General features: G+C 43.2%; 1 protein-coding gene across 1 annotated transcript; it reads left to right on the forward strand.

The window, feature by feature from the left end:
- Nucleotides 1-11,847: 11,847 nt before the first annotated feature.
- On the forward strand, nt 11,848-13,854 carry LOC119961616 (gamma-crystallin S-1-like). The gene is made up of 3 exons (XM_038788909.1): nt 11,848-11,975; nt 12,059-12,301; nt 13,505-13,854. Exons 1-3 carry the CDS (start codon nt 11,967-11,969, stop codon nt 13,778-13,780), a joined length of 528 nt encoding a protein of 175 aa, XP_038644837.1. The 5' UTR covers nt 11,848-11,966; the 3' UTR covers nt 13,781-13,854.
- Nucleotides 13,855-15,002: the final 1,148 nt, after the last annotated feature.

The following is a 15,002-nucleotide window of genomic DNA, read 5'->3' on the forward strand; positions in this document are numbered from 1 at the left end:
CCGATTGTTATGTTACTGGAAAGAATGCTAGAAGTCGTCCAGTAGTTGAAGGAAGATTTATCGTGCTACACAACTTAAATGATTGCGTGAGCTCTTGCCTACAGAACTGCACTTGTAAAGGTTACACTTCTCTATGCTCTGCAACTAGGCCTGACCACACTAGCAGCCCTGAGCTCACTTCCGTCCCTGTTCTCCTCACCGTCTCTTCAGCCAAAGTGAGGGGGAGGGCCTTCGGCGTCACTCTTATACGTCCCTGTGCTGCCCCCTGGTGGTATTTCCATTTCCCATCAGCCCCTTCTATACACACTCAAGTGAAGATCACGACACAGATATCTGCTGGCCTCATGCAGAATATTTCACCGCAAGCATCTTGGTGATATGATTATCAGTGAAATAAGTAATTTGAGGAGCAGAAAATGTGTGAATCATGAGATACACAAATGCTGTGAAGTAGGCAATAGTGCAATCCGCTGTTGATGTTGCTGGAATTTGCACAGTTAATAAGGGCTCTTTTTACCCCACCTAAACTTCCTCCACTAAGGATTTGCAGTAGGGTGGCATTCCATCCAAGGATTCTATGGGAAGCAAGAGATGAAATTGCAGAGCCGTTGGCAATGATCTTTTCGTCCTCACTGTCAACAGGGGTGGTACCAGAGGATTGGAGAGTGCCGAATGTCGTGCCCCTGTTCAAAAAAGTGAATAGGGATAACCCTGGGAATTACAGGCCAGTTAGTCTTACTTCGGTGGTAGGCAAAGTAATGGAACGGGTACTGAGGGATAGGATTTCTAAGCATCTGGAAAGACACTGCTTGATTAGGGATAGTCAGCACGGATTTGTGAGGGGTAAGTCTTGCCTCACAAGTCATATTGAATTCTTTGAGGAGGTGACCAAGCACGTGGATGAAGGTAAAGCAGTGGATGTGGTGTACATGGATTTTAGTAAAGCATTTGATAAGGTTCCCCATGGTAGGCTTATGCAGAAAGTAAGGAGGCATGGGATAGTGGGAAATTTGGCCAGTTGGATATTGAACTGGCTAACCGATAGACGTCAGAGAGTGGTGGTGGATGGCAAATATTCAGCCTGGAGCCCAGTTACCAGTGGTGTACCGCAGGGATCAGTTCTGGGTCCTCTGCTGTTTGTGATTTTCATTAATGACTTGGATGAGGGAGTTGAAGGGTGGGTCAGTAAATTTTCAGACGATACGGAGATTAGTGGAGTTGTGGATAGTGAGGAGGGCTGTTGTCAGCTGCAAAGAGACATAGATAGGATGCAGAGCTGGGCTGAGAAATGGCAGATGGAGTTTAACCCTGAAAAGTGTGAGTTTGTCCATTTTGGAAGTACAAATATGATTGCGGAATACAGGGTTAACGGTAGGGTTCTTGGCAATGTGAAGGAGCAGAGAGATCTTGGGGTCTATGTTCATAGATCTTTGAGAGCTGCCACTCAAGTGGATAGAGCTGAGAAGAAGGCCTATGGTGTGCTCGCGTTCATTAGCAGAGGGATTGAATTTAAGAGCCGTGAGGTGATGATGCAGCTGTACAAAACCTTGGAAAGGCCACATTTGGAGTACTGTGTGCAGTTCTGGTTGCCTCATTTTCGGAAGGATGTGAAAGCTTTGGAAAATGTGCAAAAGAGATTTACCAGGATGTTGCCTGGAATGGAGAGTAGGTCTTACGAGGAAAGGTTGAGGGTGCTAGGCCTTTTGTCATTAGAACGGAGAAGGATGAGGGGTGACTTGATAGAGGTTTATAAGATGATCTAGGGAATAAATAGATTAGACAGTCAGAGACGTTTTCCCCAGATGGAACAAACCATTACAAGGGGATATAAATTTAATGGGAATGGTAGAAGATATAGGGTGGATGTCAGAGTTAGGTTCTTTACCCAGAGAGTAGTGGGGGCATGGAATGCACTGCCTGTGGAAGTAGTTGAGTCAGAAACATTAGGGACCTTCAAGCGGCTATTGGATAGCTACATGGATTAAGGTAGAATGATGGGGTGTAGATTAATTTGTTCTTAATGACCCTCTTCTAACATTACACCCTGTGTGCTTCATCCCATGTCGGTGCTTATGTAGTTACATTGTGATATACCATCAATTATGACACGAGAGTGAGATCAAGTGAATGAATGTTTAATACGCAAAGAACTTAGTGAGCCATAGACTTCAGTACAAACTGAGCGCCACCCACTGGACGCAACATTATATACAGCCGCGGGGAGGCAGAGCCAGGGGTAAGCCCACCAGGGTTCCAACCCAAGCCTTAAAGGCATATCACACCAAACCTTAAAGGCATATCACCTAAATGGTGAATACATTCACCACATTCACCCCCTGTTTAAAAAATCACAAAGTCCATCGGGGGTGATGTGGGATCAAATGTTCAGTCTATCAGGAGGCCTGATCGTCCTCTTTGACCTCCTCAGCTCCGGCGATGGTACAGTGGGCACAGACGTCATCGATGATGGTATATCCGGGAGCACAGTGGTCGGAGCTTCCGTCTGGCGTGTCGAAGAAGGTGGCGGAGAAGATGATGGTTGGCGGAATTCAGACCATGGAGAAAACCCTGTATAGCGCGATCAGATTAACCATCTCCGCTATGCGGGGAAGGGGATACGCATCAAGCTGTGTGAACCGGTGTATGGTCTGGCTGTAATCCATGACCATCCGGTTCTTTCCTCCGGACCGGACTACCACCACCTGTGCCCTCCAGGGGCTGTTGCTGGCCTCGATGACCCCCTCTCTCAAGAGTCGCTGGACTTCTGACTTGATGAAAGTTATATCCTGGGCACTGTACCGCTGGCTCCTGGTGGCGATGGGCTTGCAGTCGGGGGTGAGGTTTGCGAAGAGTGAGGGGGGGGGCAACCTTCAGAGTCGCGGGGCTACAGACCGTGAGGGGGGTAATGGTCCGCCGAACTTCAGAGTCAGGCTTCGGTGGCTACATTGAAAATCCAGACAAAGCAGCAGGGGTGTGCAGAGGTGAGGGAGGTCATAGAGTTTAAAGCGGGCGGATTCAGCGCCCTGGACCGCGAGGTCCACGATACAGTACCCCCGAATTCGGATGGAATGGGACCCAGAGGCGAGGTTTGGGAGGCAGGGTAGGTGCGCAGGGAGCAGCGCCTTACCGTTTCTGGATGCACTAAACTCTCCATGCACCCGGAGTCAAAGAGGCAGGGGGTCTCGTGCAGCTCCTGCATTTGTTTGTCATTGATTGGAAGATTCCGCAAAAGTCTCCAGTGAAAAAATAGTTTAGGTGAGGCAGTTATCTTGAAAACCACCAGCATGAGTTACTGCCCAAGTCCTTATTACACCTGTTCTTCATGGAGAATCTGACAAATGTGAGCTACAACATCCCTGGACAAGCAAAGGTACCTACAACATTGTTTTGTACTCATCTCCATGAATGAACAGCGTCTTCCGTGCCACTGGTCTTCATTGAATTTGTTCCTCTTCAGAAGCAGCTTGGGCTTCTTAGGGTCCGACTTCGCCTTGCTGCTGAGGCCACTCCTCCTCCTGGACCTGTGCCAATCAGTGATGGACCCTTCTTCGGCTGCAGCCTGCATTCTCCAACCTTCTTTATGTCGGTCAACGAATACATTATAGAATTTTTTTTAACTTTCCCTGGACTGGTTTCCTCCACCTCCAAGCCAGGAGGCCAGTGAAAAGCCCTTGCCCTGGCTTCCATCTATACATGGCATCCTCAGACCCTCACCTGCAGGCGAAACACATCTGTTCCAATACCCTGGGCAAGTGCACAGTCAATTCAAGCCCCACATGCTCCAGAGTCACAACACAAGTGAATTAACTGATAAATCTTAAAAAAAGACCCCATTGACACTGTGTCCAATAATTACAGTCACCAGGTTTGTAAGTGTGAACACAATTACTATTTATTTATAACTAGAACTAATATGTAATATGCAGTGAATACAGTTAATTGAATGTATTTTAACTTCTAAGACCCTGTTGACTACCCCACACTTTTCACACACACGCAATACAGACAAACACAGAGGAGAAGGAAAAGGTTGAAAACATAATAAGGATAAAAGGCAAAAGATGAGGGTCTTTTCTTCGGATGATGAGTTCTTCAGTGCACTCTCTTCTCAGTATGACTGTGGTTTAATGTGTCTAACCTACAACCCATAATGATCTTCCTTGTAGTTAGCAATATTTTATTCACAGCTTTCCCAGGAGAGCATTAGATAGCCTGTTCTGGAGAGAGACTTATCAGATTCTGGTCATGGCTTGCACCAGCCATTTCTGAAGAGAGAGGTGGTTCTCACACTGGCCTTTTCTTGAGAATTAATGTAAATGTAATGTAAATCGCTTATTGTCACAAGTAGGCTTCAAATGAAGTTACTGTGAAAAGCCCCTAGTCGCCACATTCTGGCGCCTGTTCGGGGAGGCTGTTACGGGAATCGAACCGTGCTGCTGGCCTGCCTTGGTCTGCTTTCAAAGCCAGCGATTTAGCCCTGTGCTATTAACTGAATATACCTGTTGGTTAGATTCCTCCATCCAGCCTGCAGAACTAAAAGTGAAATGAAACACAAGCCTTGTGACCCTGTGAAACATTCCAAAAGGATAATATGCAATCACCATCACCTGTTACCGGGCAGACCACTGTCCCCTCGGCCCATTCATTGGCCGCCAGCCACATCAATCAATCTGATTCATCACTGATATCAGTCTAAACAGCACGGCCTTCTGGATCTTCCTGTTTGAATTAAAGGTGCAGCCGGCTTTGCCATAAAATCACAGACCCATTAAACATCCATTGATCAAAAATGTAACGGCAGAAATAAAAGAGGAAATAAGGGAATAAACAGGAACAAACTGGAAGGACCTTAACACATCCTGGATGACCACAGGTAGCTGATCTTCCCCTTCAGAAATAACTGCATTCACAGAGAGGGTCTTGATCAGGACGAATACAGCATGTGCGAGAACCCTCCTTCAGCCAATTGTCAGCTTGCCTCAATGAGCCTAGACATTCACGATAAAAACTATAGCCCTGTAATAATGTCATGACTTTAGGATTGCGCCATTAACTGGGAATATTGAGACTTGGTGTGAGCATGTTGCTTCTGCGCAACAACCATAGCCCTTGAATGATTTATCCTCCATCCCTTTTTACATCCCCCTGTCAGGTACAAATGGCCAATCACACCAACTCTAATGTGGTTCCAAATCTAAATAGATTCTCAGATGAATGCCCACCATTAGTCCATGAGCAATGCTCCTTCAATGGGCATTTGATTCACAAAACCGATATTCAGCTAGGCCTTGTTCTTCATGGCTTGAGCAAATAACTAATAGGGTTCCCTTTCGCTTGACCAAAAAGTATACCTGACCTCCTCCCACTCGCATCCATATCATTTTCTTCATGCTCTTTTTTCTAACTTTGTCATTACTCAGTAAAAACAAAGATGGTGTTAACATTTATGAGTGCGGCCAGCACTTTCCACCCTTCCCTTGTCACCCATCAAGTTTCTCACATCCTCCTCCACAATCACCTCCTCCTAATTCCATTCCCTCCTGTAAACATCTCCCCCAGTTGACCTGGACCTCAGTCTGGTTTGTGGATTTTCGAGTTCTCTCCTGTTCCCTTCAATGTTGAGGTCCCTATGCACTTTGCTGATCTGATCCCTGCCCTTCTCGAGGCCACCTTCAGTGTTACTTGCAGAGATCCCCGATGTGAGATAATCTGATATCCCTCCATTTACTGACTTACTGGATCCAAACGCCTCCCCTGAATGTGACTGTTTCCTCGGCATCTCAGTACCTTGCCTCAAACCCCCAGAACTGAATGCCTTAGTTGACTGACCACACCCTACACACAATTCTGTGCATGCCCTTTACTGCCCATGGGGGCTTTCCCTTACACCAAACTGGGGCCAAGACATGTGGGCCATGCAGAGTCCTCTAACATGGCTCAGATAGTGTGGCCTCATGCCCCACACAGTATCTTAAGCATGCCCCCTGCACACCCTGTCTCCCTTCCCCTCTGGCCCACCCATCCCAACTTAATGCTTCCTGCATCACACACTTCCATTCTGGTCCTTTCCCTGGCTCAAGCCTTTCCTCTGTTTTGCCCCTCGCCACTAGTTCTTATGTACAGAGATTACAGGGAGTAAAAATCTAAGTCTGAATCAGCAGATAAGGCTGGAAGTTACAAAAATAATAAAAGGATGGAACTAAAGGTTGTGTATCTGTATGCACGTAGCATTGGAAACAAAACAGATGAAATGATAGCACAAAAATAAGTAAGTAACTGTGATCTTATAGATCCATTGCGGGCAATTAAACATAAGAACATAAGAACTAGGAGCAGGAGTAGGTCATCTTGCCTCTCGAGCCTGCTCTGCCATTTAATGAGATCATGGCTGATCTTTTGTGGACTCAGCTCCACTTTCTGGCCCGAACACCATAACCCTTAATCCCTTTATTCTTCAAAAAACTATCTATCTCTATCTTAAAATCATTTCATGAAGGAACCTCAACTGCTTCACTGGGCAAGGAATTCCATAGATTCACAACCCTTTGGGTCAAGAAGTTCCTCCTAAACTCAGTCCTAAATCTACTTCCCCTTATTTTGAGGCTATGCCTCCCAGTTCTGCTTCCACCCGCCAGTGGAAACAATCTGCCCGCATCTATCCTATCTATTCCCTTCATAATGTTATATGTTTCTATAAGATTCCCCCTCATCATTCTAAATTCTAATGAGTACAGTCCCAGTCTCCTCAATATCTCCTCGTAATCCAACCCCTTCCGCTCTGGGATTAACCTAGTGAATCTCCTCTGCACACCCTCCAGTGCTGGTACGTCCTTTCTCAGGTAAAGAGACCAAAACTGAACACAATACTCCAGGTGTGGCCTCACTAAAACCTTATACAATTGCAGTATAACCTCCCTCGTCTTAAACTCCATCCCTCTAGCAATGAAGGACAAAATTCCATTCGCTTTCTTAATCGCCTGTTGCACCTGTAAACCAACTTTTTGCGACTCATGCACTAGCACACCCAGGTCTCTCCGCACAGCAGCATGTTTTAATATTTTATCATTTAAATAATAATCCCTTTTGCTGTTATTCCTACCAAAATGGATAACCTCACATTTATCAACATTGTATTCCATCTGCCAGACCCTAGCCCATTCACTTAACCTATCCAAATCCCTCTGCAGACTTCCGGTTTCCTTTCCACTCTTTGCTTTACCGCTCACCTTAGTGTCGTCTGTAAATTTTGACACATTGCCCTTGGTCCCCAACTCCAAATCATCTATATAAATTATGAACAATTGTGGGCCCAACACTGATCCCTGAGGGACACCACTCGCTCCTGATTGCCAACCAGAGAAACACCCATTAATCCCTACTCTTTGCTTTCTATTAATTAACCAATCCTCTATCCATGCTACTACTTTACCCTTAATGCCATGCATCTTTATCTTATGCAGCAACCTTTCGTGTGGCACCTTGTCAAAGGCTTTCTGGAAATCCAGATATACCACATCCATTGGCTCCATTATCTACCGCACTGGTAATGTCCTCAAAAAATTCCACTAAATTAGTTAGGCACGACCTGCCCTTTATGAACCCATGCTGCATCTACCCTATGGGACAATTTCCATCCAGATGCCTCGCTATTTTTTCCTTGATGATAGATTCCAGCATCTTCTCTACTAGCGAAGTTAAGCTAACTGGCTTATAATTACCTGCTTTCTGCCTCCCTCCTTTTTTAAACAGTGGTGTCACGTTAGCTAATTTCCAATCCGCCGGGACCACCCCATAGTCTAGTGAATTTTGATAAATTATCACTAGTGCATTTGCAATTTCCCTAGCCATCTCTTTTAGCACTCTGGGATGCATTCCATCAGGGCCAGGAGACCTGTCTACCTTTGGCCCCATCACTACCTCCTTAGTGATAACAATCATCTCAAGGTCCTCACCTGTCTTAGACTCATTTCCATCAATTGGGACAAACTTAATGATAAAATCTGAGTGCCATGGACAAATTGGGCTGAAGGGCATGTTTTCCTGCTGTAAACATCTATGACTCTATATTACAGAGTCTTGGCTGCAGGATGACATAGATTAGGACCTGAATATTGAAGGGTATGTGACATTTAGGAAGGGCAGGTGGTTAGGAAAAGTTGGAGGAGTGGCTCTGCTAATTAATGATGGAATGAGTACATTAGAGAGGGATGATCTAAAGTCAGGAAATCAGGGTGTGGAAACAGTTTGGATAGAGATGATAAAGACAAGAAGTCAATTGTTGGAATGATGTACAGGCTCCCTGACCTTAACCATACACTGGGACAGGGTATAAAGGCAGAAATAATGGGAGCTGCTCAGAAAGTTATAGCGATACTCAAGGGCGATTTTAATCTGTAATCTGACTGATAAAATCAAATGGGCAAAGGCAGCGGATGTGAGGAAATCATAGAATGTTTTCAGGGTAGTTTCTTAGAATGGCATGTTCCGGAACCAACCAGAGATCAGGCTGGACAAGACCAGGTATTGAGTAACGTGATAAGATTAATTAATTAATTTATTGGGAATTAATCCTATCACATTGGGTAGCAGTGATCATAATAAGATTGAATTTTACATTCAGTTTGAGGGAGAGATGAATGAGTCCAAGGCTAGTATTTTAAACTTAAATAAGGCCAAGTATGAGGGTGTGAAGGCAAAGTTAGCTAAAGAGAATTGGCAAATTAGGGCAATAGAGATGGAATGGCAGACATTTAAAAAAAAAATTAGATTACCCAATTCATTTTTCCAATTAAGGGGCAATTTAGCATGGCCAATCCACCTTCTCTGCACATTTTTGGGTTGTGGGGGCGAAACCCACGCAGACACGGGGAGAATGTGCAAACTCCACACAGACAGTGACCCAGAGCCGGGATCGAACCTGGGACCTCAGCGCCGTGAGGCAGTTGTGCTAACCACTCGGCCACCGTGTTGCCCCAATGGCAGACAGTTAAGAGGATATTTCAGAATACACAGACTAGATACATTCTAATGAGAAAACTATTCCAAGTGGAGGACCCGCTATCCGTTAAAAAAAATGATAGTATCAAACTTAAAGAAAAAGTACATAATTGTTCAAAGTTGGGTGGTAGGTTAGAAGATTGGATGGAATATCAAAAACAGAAAAGATCGACCAAAAGATTGTCAAGGAAGGAAAAAATAGAGTATGAGTGAAAGTTAGCTAGAAATATAAAAATGTATAGTAAGAGTTTCTGTAGATATTTTCAACCAATTAGTGACAAACCCAATGAGAGGCGATGCAATTCTAGGCCTCGTCTTGGGGAACGAAGAAGGGCAAGTGGATAAAGTGACTGTTGGCAACCATATTGGGGACAGTGATCACAATTCAATTAGATTCAGTATTACCATGGAAAAGGACAGAGATAAAGCAGGAGTAAAAGTTTTAAACTGGGGAAGGCAATCTTTTCAGGAATGAGAAGGGACTTGGCTGAGCTGGTCTATGCAGCACTGTTAGAGGATAAATCAGTAGAAAACTAGTGGAAAGCACTATAAAACGAAACCCTGAATGTACAAAGCAGACATGTCCACTCAAAAAATAAGAGTGGTATTGCTAAATCTCGCTCTTGGGCAGTCCCTCAGCATCGAGGATGATTTGCTTCCACTCGGAGGAGGTGGGTTCTGCAGGGGCTGAATAGTCCCTGCAGGATAAGATGTGAAGAGGACATAAAGAGGCTACAAAGGGACATAGATAGGTTAAGTGACTGGGCAATGGAGTGGCAAATAGAATATAATGTGGGAAAGTGAGAAATTGCTCATTTTGACACAAAAAATTTAAAAAGAAGCATGTGACATTATAGGAAATGAACAGATGACAAAGGGTTAATGTAATGATGTAGATTACCACTAGATAGAGCTAATTACAGAAGTATATAAAGCAGTGACTCACAGATCTCTGATAGAGAGCTGGAGAGGAGAGCTGGAGAGAGCAGTGATAGTGTGCACAACAGTGTTAGAATATTGAGACGCGTGTAGTTGAGTATAGATTATAGAATAGTCTAGTGTTTACTTTAGGAGTAAGAGGTCAAACTTACTTTAAGTAGTGTAAATAAATGTTAGCATTATTTATGAACTTAGCTTTTTTATTCTTTGTGAACACTACAACATTCATCCTGAGAACAAGAATCACAAAGAACAGCACAGAGTATATTATCTTAATGCTGAGAGATTGCAGAGTTCTGAGATGCAGGGGATCTGGACATCATAATGCGTGAATTGCAAAACGTTAGTATGTAGGTACAGCAAATAACTAGGAAAACCAATCGAATATTGTCATTTATTGAGAGAGGAATTGAATACAAATGGAAAGTTACCCAGGGCGTTGGTGAGACCACATCTGGAGCACTGTGTACAGTATTGGTCTCCTTATTTCAGGGAGAATATAAATCTGTTGGAAGCAATTCAGAGAAGGTTTACAAAACTAACACTTGGGTTGGGCGGTGTAAGAGAGGAACTAATGAAAATGGTTTAATTACAACAATTTACAAAGGCAAATAAGGGATCGTAGGGAGTTTTTGAACTTATATTGTGTATTATACAATATATTATAACAATAGAGGAAAATTCCACAATGTGGCAAAAGACACAAACGGGGCTAGCTGAATGCTTACACAGTGATAAAAGCCACCTGTGAGACTCTCAATAACGTTTTACAGTCCAACAGGTTTTAGTGACTATAGAAAACTTGCTTTTCCAAGCAACCTGCGAGGCCCTGAATAGCATGTTTTTCAGTCCAACTTGATTTTTCAGAGCCAACAACCCGAACATCAAGAGAAGAGTTAAGGGAAAGAGCCATCGAAAGATATGGGCAGAAAGTACTCACTCTGCCTGGGCGAACACCTGAAACTTGTTCAACATAAAGCTTGATAGATACACTGTTCAAATGTAAATAATGCCTCTGCCTACAAATGTAAATAATGCCTCTGTCCTAATGACCTACAATGTATACATATTACTTGATTTCTCAGTTGGCTAGATTCAGCTCCGGAGATCCTTCTCTGAGGTTGTGTCCTGCTAATGCATTGGCTAATAAATTATCGTTCTGTGCCAGGGTCTCCTGAAATTATTTTGTGTAATAATCTGCTCCAAAGCAGGCAGGTTGTCTAATGATGAAAGGTTGGACAGGCTAGGTTTATAATGGCTGGAGTGTAGAAGAGTAAGAGATGACTTGATTGATTGAAACATAAACGATCCTGTGGGTTCTGGACAGGGTGGAAGTGGAGAGGATGTTTCCTCTTGAAGGAGTACCTACAACTAAGGGCCACGGTTTGAAAATAAGGAATCACTCATTTTGGACATAGATGAGGAGAAATGATTTATTTCAGAGAGTTGCAGACTTTGGAACTCTATTTTTCCAAAGGCAGTGGAAATAGACCCAAGAATATTTTTGAGATAGAGGTAGATAGATTCTTGATAAGCAGGTGGGTAGGCATGGATGTTGGTTGCGTATACAATCAAATCAATCATGATCTTATTGAATGGCAGAGCAGGCTCGAGGGGTCAAGTGGCCTACTCCCGCTCCCAATTCGTATGCACCTATTTTGTACCTCTAAGCAAAATAAATCAAACAAAACAACAATGTCCAGTTTATGACAGCACAGCAGAGTTCACAGTTGAAAGTTTTTGTCTGTTCCACTTTGAGAATAGCTCTAGTCTCATACACTGTTTCTCTTTTTAATTATAGGACAATCAAAATGACATGAAAGCAAAACAAGACGAACCAATCGCAATCTACTGCTCTGAATAATGGCGTATTCTATGACACATTTCAATTCTCGGTCTGTTTTTGCTGATGTGCGCTTGAGATTGTTTGAAATAACAAAGGTCTATGCAATGGTCTCTCAAACATATAAATACTGAGCACCCAGAGCAATAATGTGTCAGTCTCTTGCTTTTCCAACAGTGAGTTCAAAATGGGAAAGGTAAGGTTAACTCTCATATTTTTCACCTTACCAATAATTGGTTGGAAAATACAAGTATTTCATTTCATCTTCTTTCCTCACAGGTTATCTTTTACGAGGACAGGAACTTCCAGGGTCGGCACTATGAGTGCAGCAGTGACTGTGCTGACCTGTCCTCTTACTTCAGCCGCTGTAACTCCATCCGTGTTGAGAGTGACTGGTGGGTGGTCTATGAGAAACCCAATTACATGGGATACCAGTATGTTCTGAGCAGGGGAGAATATCCTGACTACCAGCGCTGGATGGGATTCAATGACAGCATCAGGTCATGTCGCTCCTACCCACACGTAAGTAATAAATGCACAATTCCGAAAGGTGTTGATTAACTCATCAACTGATAAATATTTTTATTGGCCTGGTGATCTATTTATTTAATAAACAAAAAGTTACAATTTTAAGTTGAAATGTAAGTTGTAAACTGCAATAGTTGGCCCACACTGTAACATTCAGGATTTTCCTCAGGACTGTTCTGACTGATCCCTGTAACTTTCCTGAAAATTGATGAAACTGCTGGATACACCTTGTCAGAGGGCAAAGGTAGATTTCCATTAATCTTCCACAGATTATAGAGACCAATCAGAACAATCTACGAGCAAGCACCCAGTGAAATGTGTTTAACAACAGAACAAATAAGAGTGCCTGAGCACTCATAATAAATCAAGCACCGGAAATCAGACCTATTTTAAAAATATTTTTGTCATAAGTAGACTTACATTAGCACTGCAATGAAGTTACTGTGAAAAGCCCCTAGCCGCCACATTCCAGTACCTGGTTCGGGTACACAGAGGGAGAAATCAGAATTCTCAGCTGGTACGGGATTTGAACCCGTGCTGCTGGCCTTGTTCTGCATTACAAACCAGCTTTCTAGCCCACTGAGCTGAACCAGCCCAATTTGTTCTGCCAATTGACGCATTCACCGATAGGGTTGATGCTATTTGTTGAGTGAGTCATAAGGAAACATGGCAGAGAAGTAATCTGCAGACTTCCTTCCATTCCTCTCCCAGTTGATGCATCCACGATCTGGGCATGGCAACTCTCTTGGCAAGTGTATTGATTTAGGTCAAGTTTCGCCATAATCTCATGGGGTATAAGAACAGACTCCAGGGGCAAAATGGCCCATTCTTGTTCTTGTGTTTTTAAATGCAAAGTCCGTCTTCAGAGGTTGGGTTCAGATTTTCATTTCCCAGGATTCTGAAGAGGAACTTCAATCCAAATGTTTTCATTATTTTTATCAGTCCTAACCTTTATTGGCTGTTCGTTAGTACTGATAAAATTTTAAAATTTAGTTTATTGGATAGCCGATGGCCAAACATAAAATGCTAGAAATCGACAAAAAGGCTACTTAAACTGAAGAATTTTCATCAAAATTGCTAATGGGTTTCCTGACAATGTGACTCATATAAGAAAAGACACTTGGCAATAATTTTCTTGACTGTTGTGCAGATGCATTTATACATGCCTGCTAAATGTTTAATTCATTTCCATTACAGTACCGAGGTGGAAACTACAAGATGAGGATTTACGAGAGGCCTGACTTCGGAGGACAGATGATGGAATTCATGGATGACTGTCCATCTGTCTACGATCGTTTCCGTTACCGTGACATCCACTCCTGCCATGTGATGGACGGTTACTGGACCTTCTATGAACATCCCAACTACAGAGGCCGACAGTACTTCATGAGACCCGGTGAATACAAGAGATACAGTGACTGGGGCGGCTACAACTCAACTATTGGATCTTTCAGACGCATGAGGGATTTCTAATCGCTTTTTGAAACCTGGGTTTTGTCATGCTGAAATATTCTGAAACATAATAAATGTGCTTTTATCAGAACTAATTTCCTTTTGTTTTTGGAGTATGTTTCTTTGGCTCTGCCATTACAGTTATTTTAAAATCTGGCGAGGAGGGAGGACAATACACCAGTAGAAATAAATTTGAACCCTAACATTCAAAATGAAAAAACAGCAACAGATCCTTTTAAAATGTCACATATGCATTCAGACAGATATATAAATTGGCAGGTCCCACCATATTTTATGTAAAAAATATGCTGAGTATTTCCAGAATCTTCTGCTTTTATTTCAGAATTTCTGAGGCATTTTGTCAAGATTTCATCAACATTCTAGCAGTATTTATTCCATTTATTCTTGGAGATTTTAACCAATGTTGTGCTCTTCCACCATATTGGACTCCTTTTACAGGAGTCACCAGGAGAGAGGAAGTGCCTGTTCTTGGGCATCTTGCTACATTTGCCTCTGACTGGTCTAGGATTGAGACGAATGCATGAGGCACAACAGCTCCACCAGGTACTTGAGGGAATGCAAGGAGGGTGAAGTGATGTTTATGCTCCCAATAGGTATGGGACATCCTTCCTCTTCTGGATCTCTTTGATCAGGATCTCCAGTGTCATCTCTGGGATCCTGTATGCTCCATTCTTTGCGGCTCAGTCATACTGCAATGTGCCACCATCCGCAAAGCAGTGCACTGTGCACCTTCAGTGGAGATGAGCCAAAGGAGCCCACATTTACAACTCTATGGACATTGTTCTCAATAGGCACTTGAGTGGTAAATCTGCAGGTCTCTTGTTTCCCACGTCAATCAAGCTAAAATTTTTGCTATCAGCAATTCGACCAAAATTATGTGTCAGTTCCAGATCTTCACATTCTTATTATCTCATAATTCATTTGGGGCCTGTTTTCACTATTTGCCAAAATGACTCCCTTCGTTTCCAGATTAATTTTCTGATCATATCCTGATACACTGATGGGAAATGCACGACTTTTGATTTACTCCTACCATTACTCGTAGCTTAGTGAATATTTTCCCTGAGATATGGCCTTTGATCTATGCCCACCATTCGTGGTGTTCTCAACCTACAGATTGCCTATGAATGTCTAAACAAGGAGCAAGAGTAGAACATTTGGCTCCTCGAGTCTGCTCTGCAATCTGCATCTTTAAATCTGCATCACCCCTTCCCCCGATAAC

This window comes from Scyliorhinus canicula, chromosome 2 (assembly GCF_902713615.1).
Source record: "Scyliorhinus canicula chromosome 2, sScyCan1.1, whole genome shotgun sequence".
In the NCBI taxonomy this organism is placed as follows: domain Eukaryota; kingdom Metazoa; phylum Chordata; class Chondrichthyes; order Carcharhiniformes; family Scyliorhinidae; genus Scyliorhinus; species Scyliorhinus canicula.

Coding starts and splice junctions, on each gene's coding strand:
- LOC119961616 (XM_038788909.1), top strand. Junction 12,302..13,504: donor CATGTCGCTCCTACCCACAC/GTAAGTAATAAA, acceptor TTTCCATTACAG/TACCGAGGTGGAAACTACAA.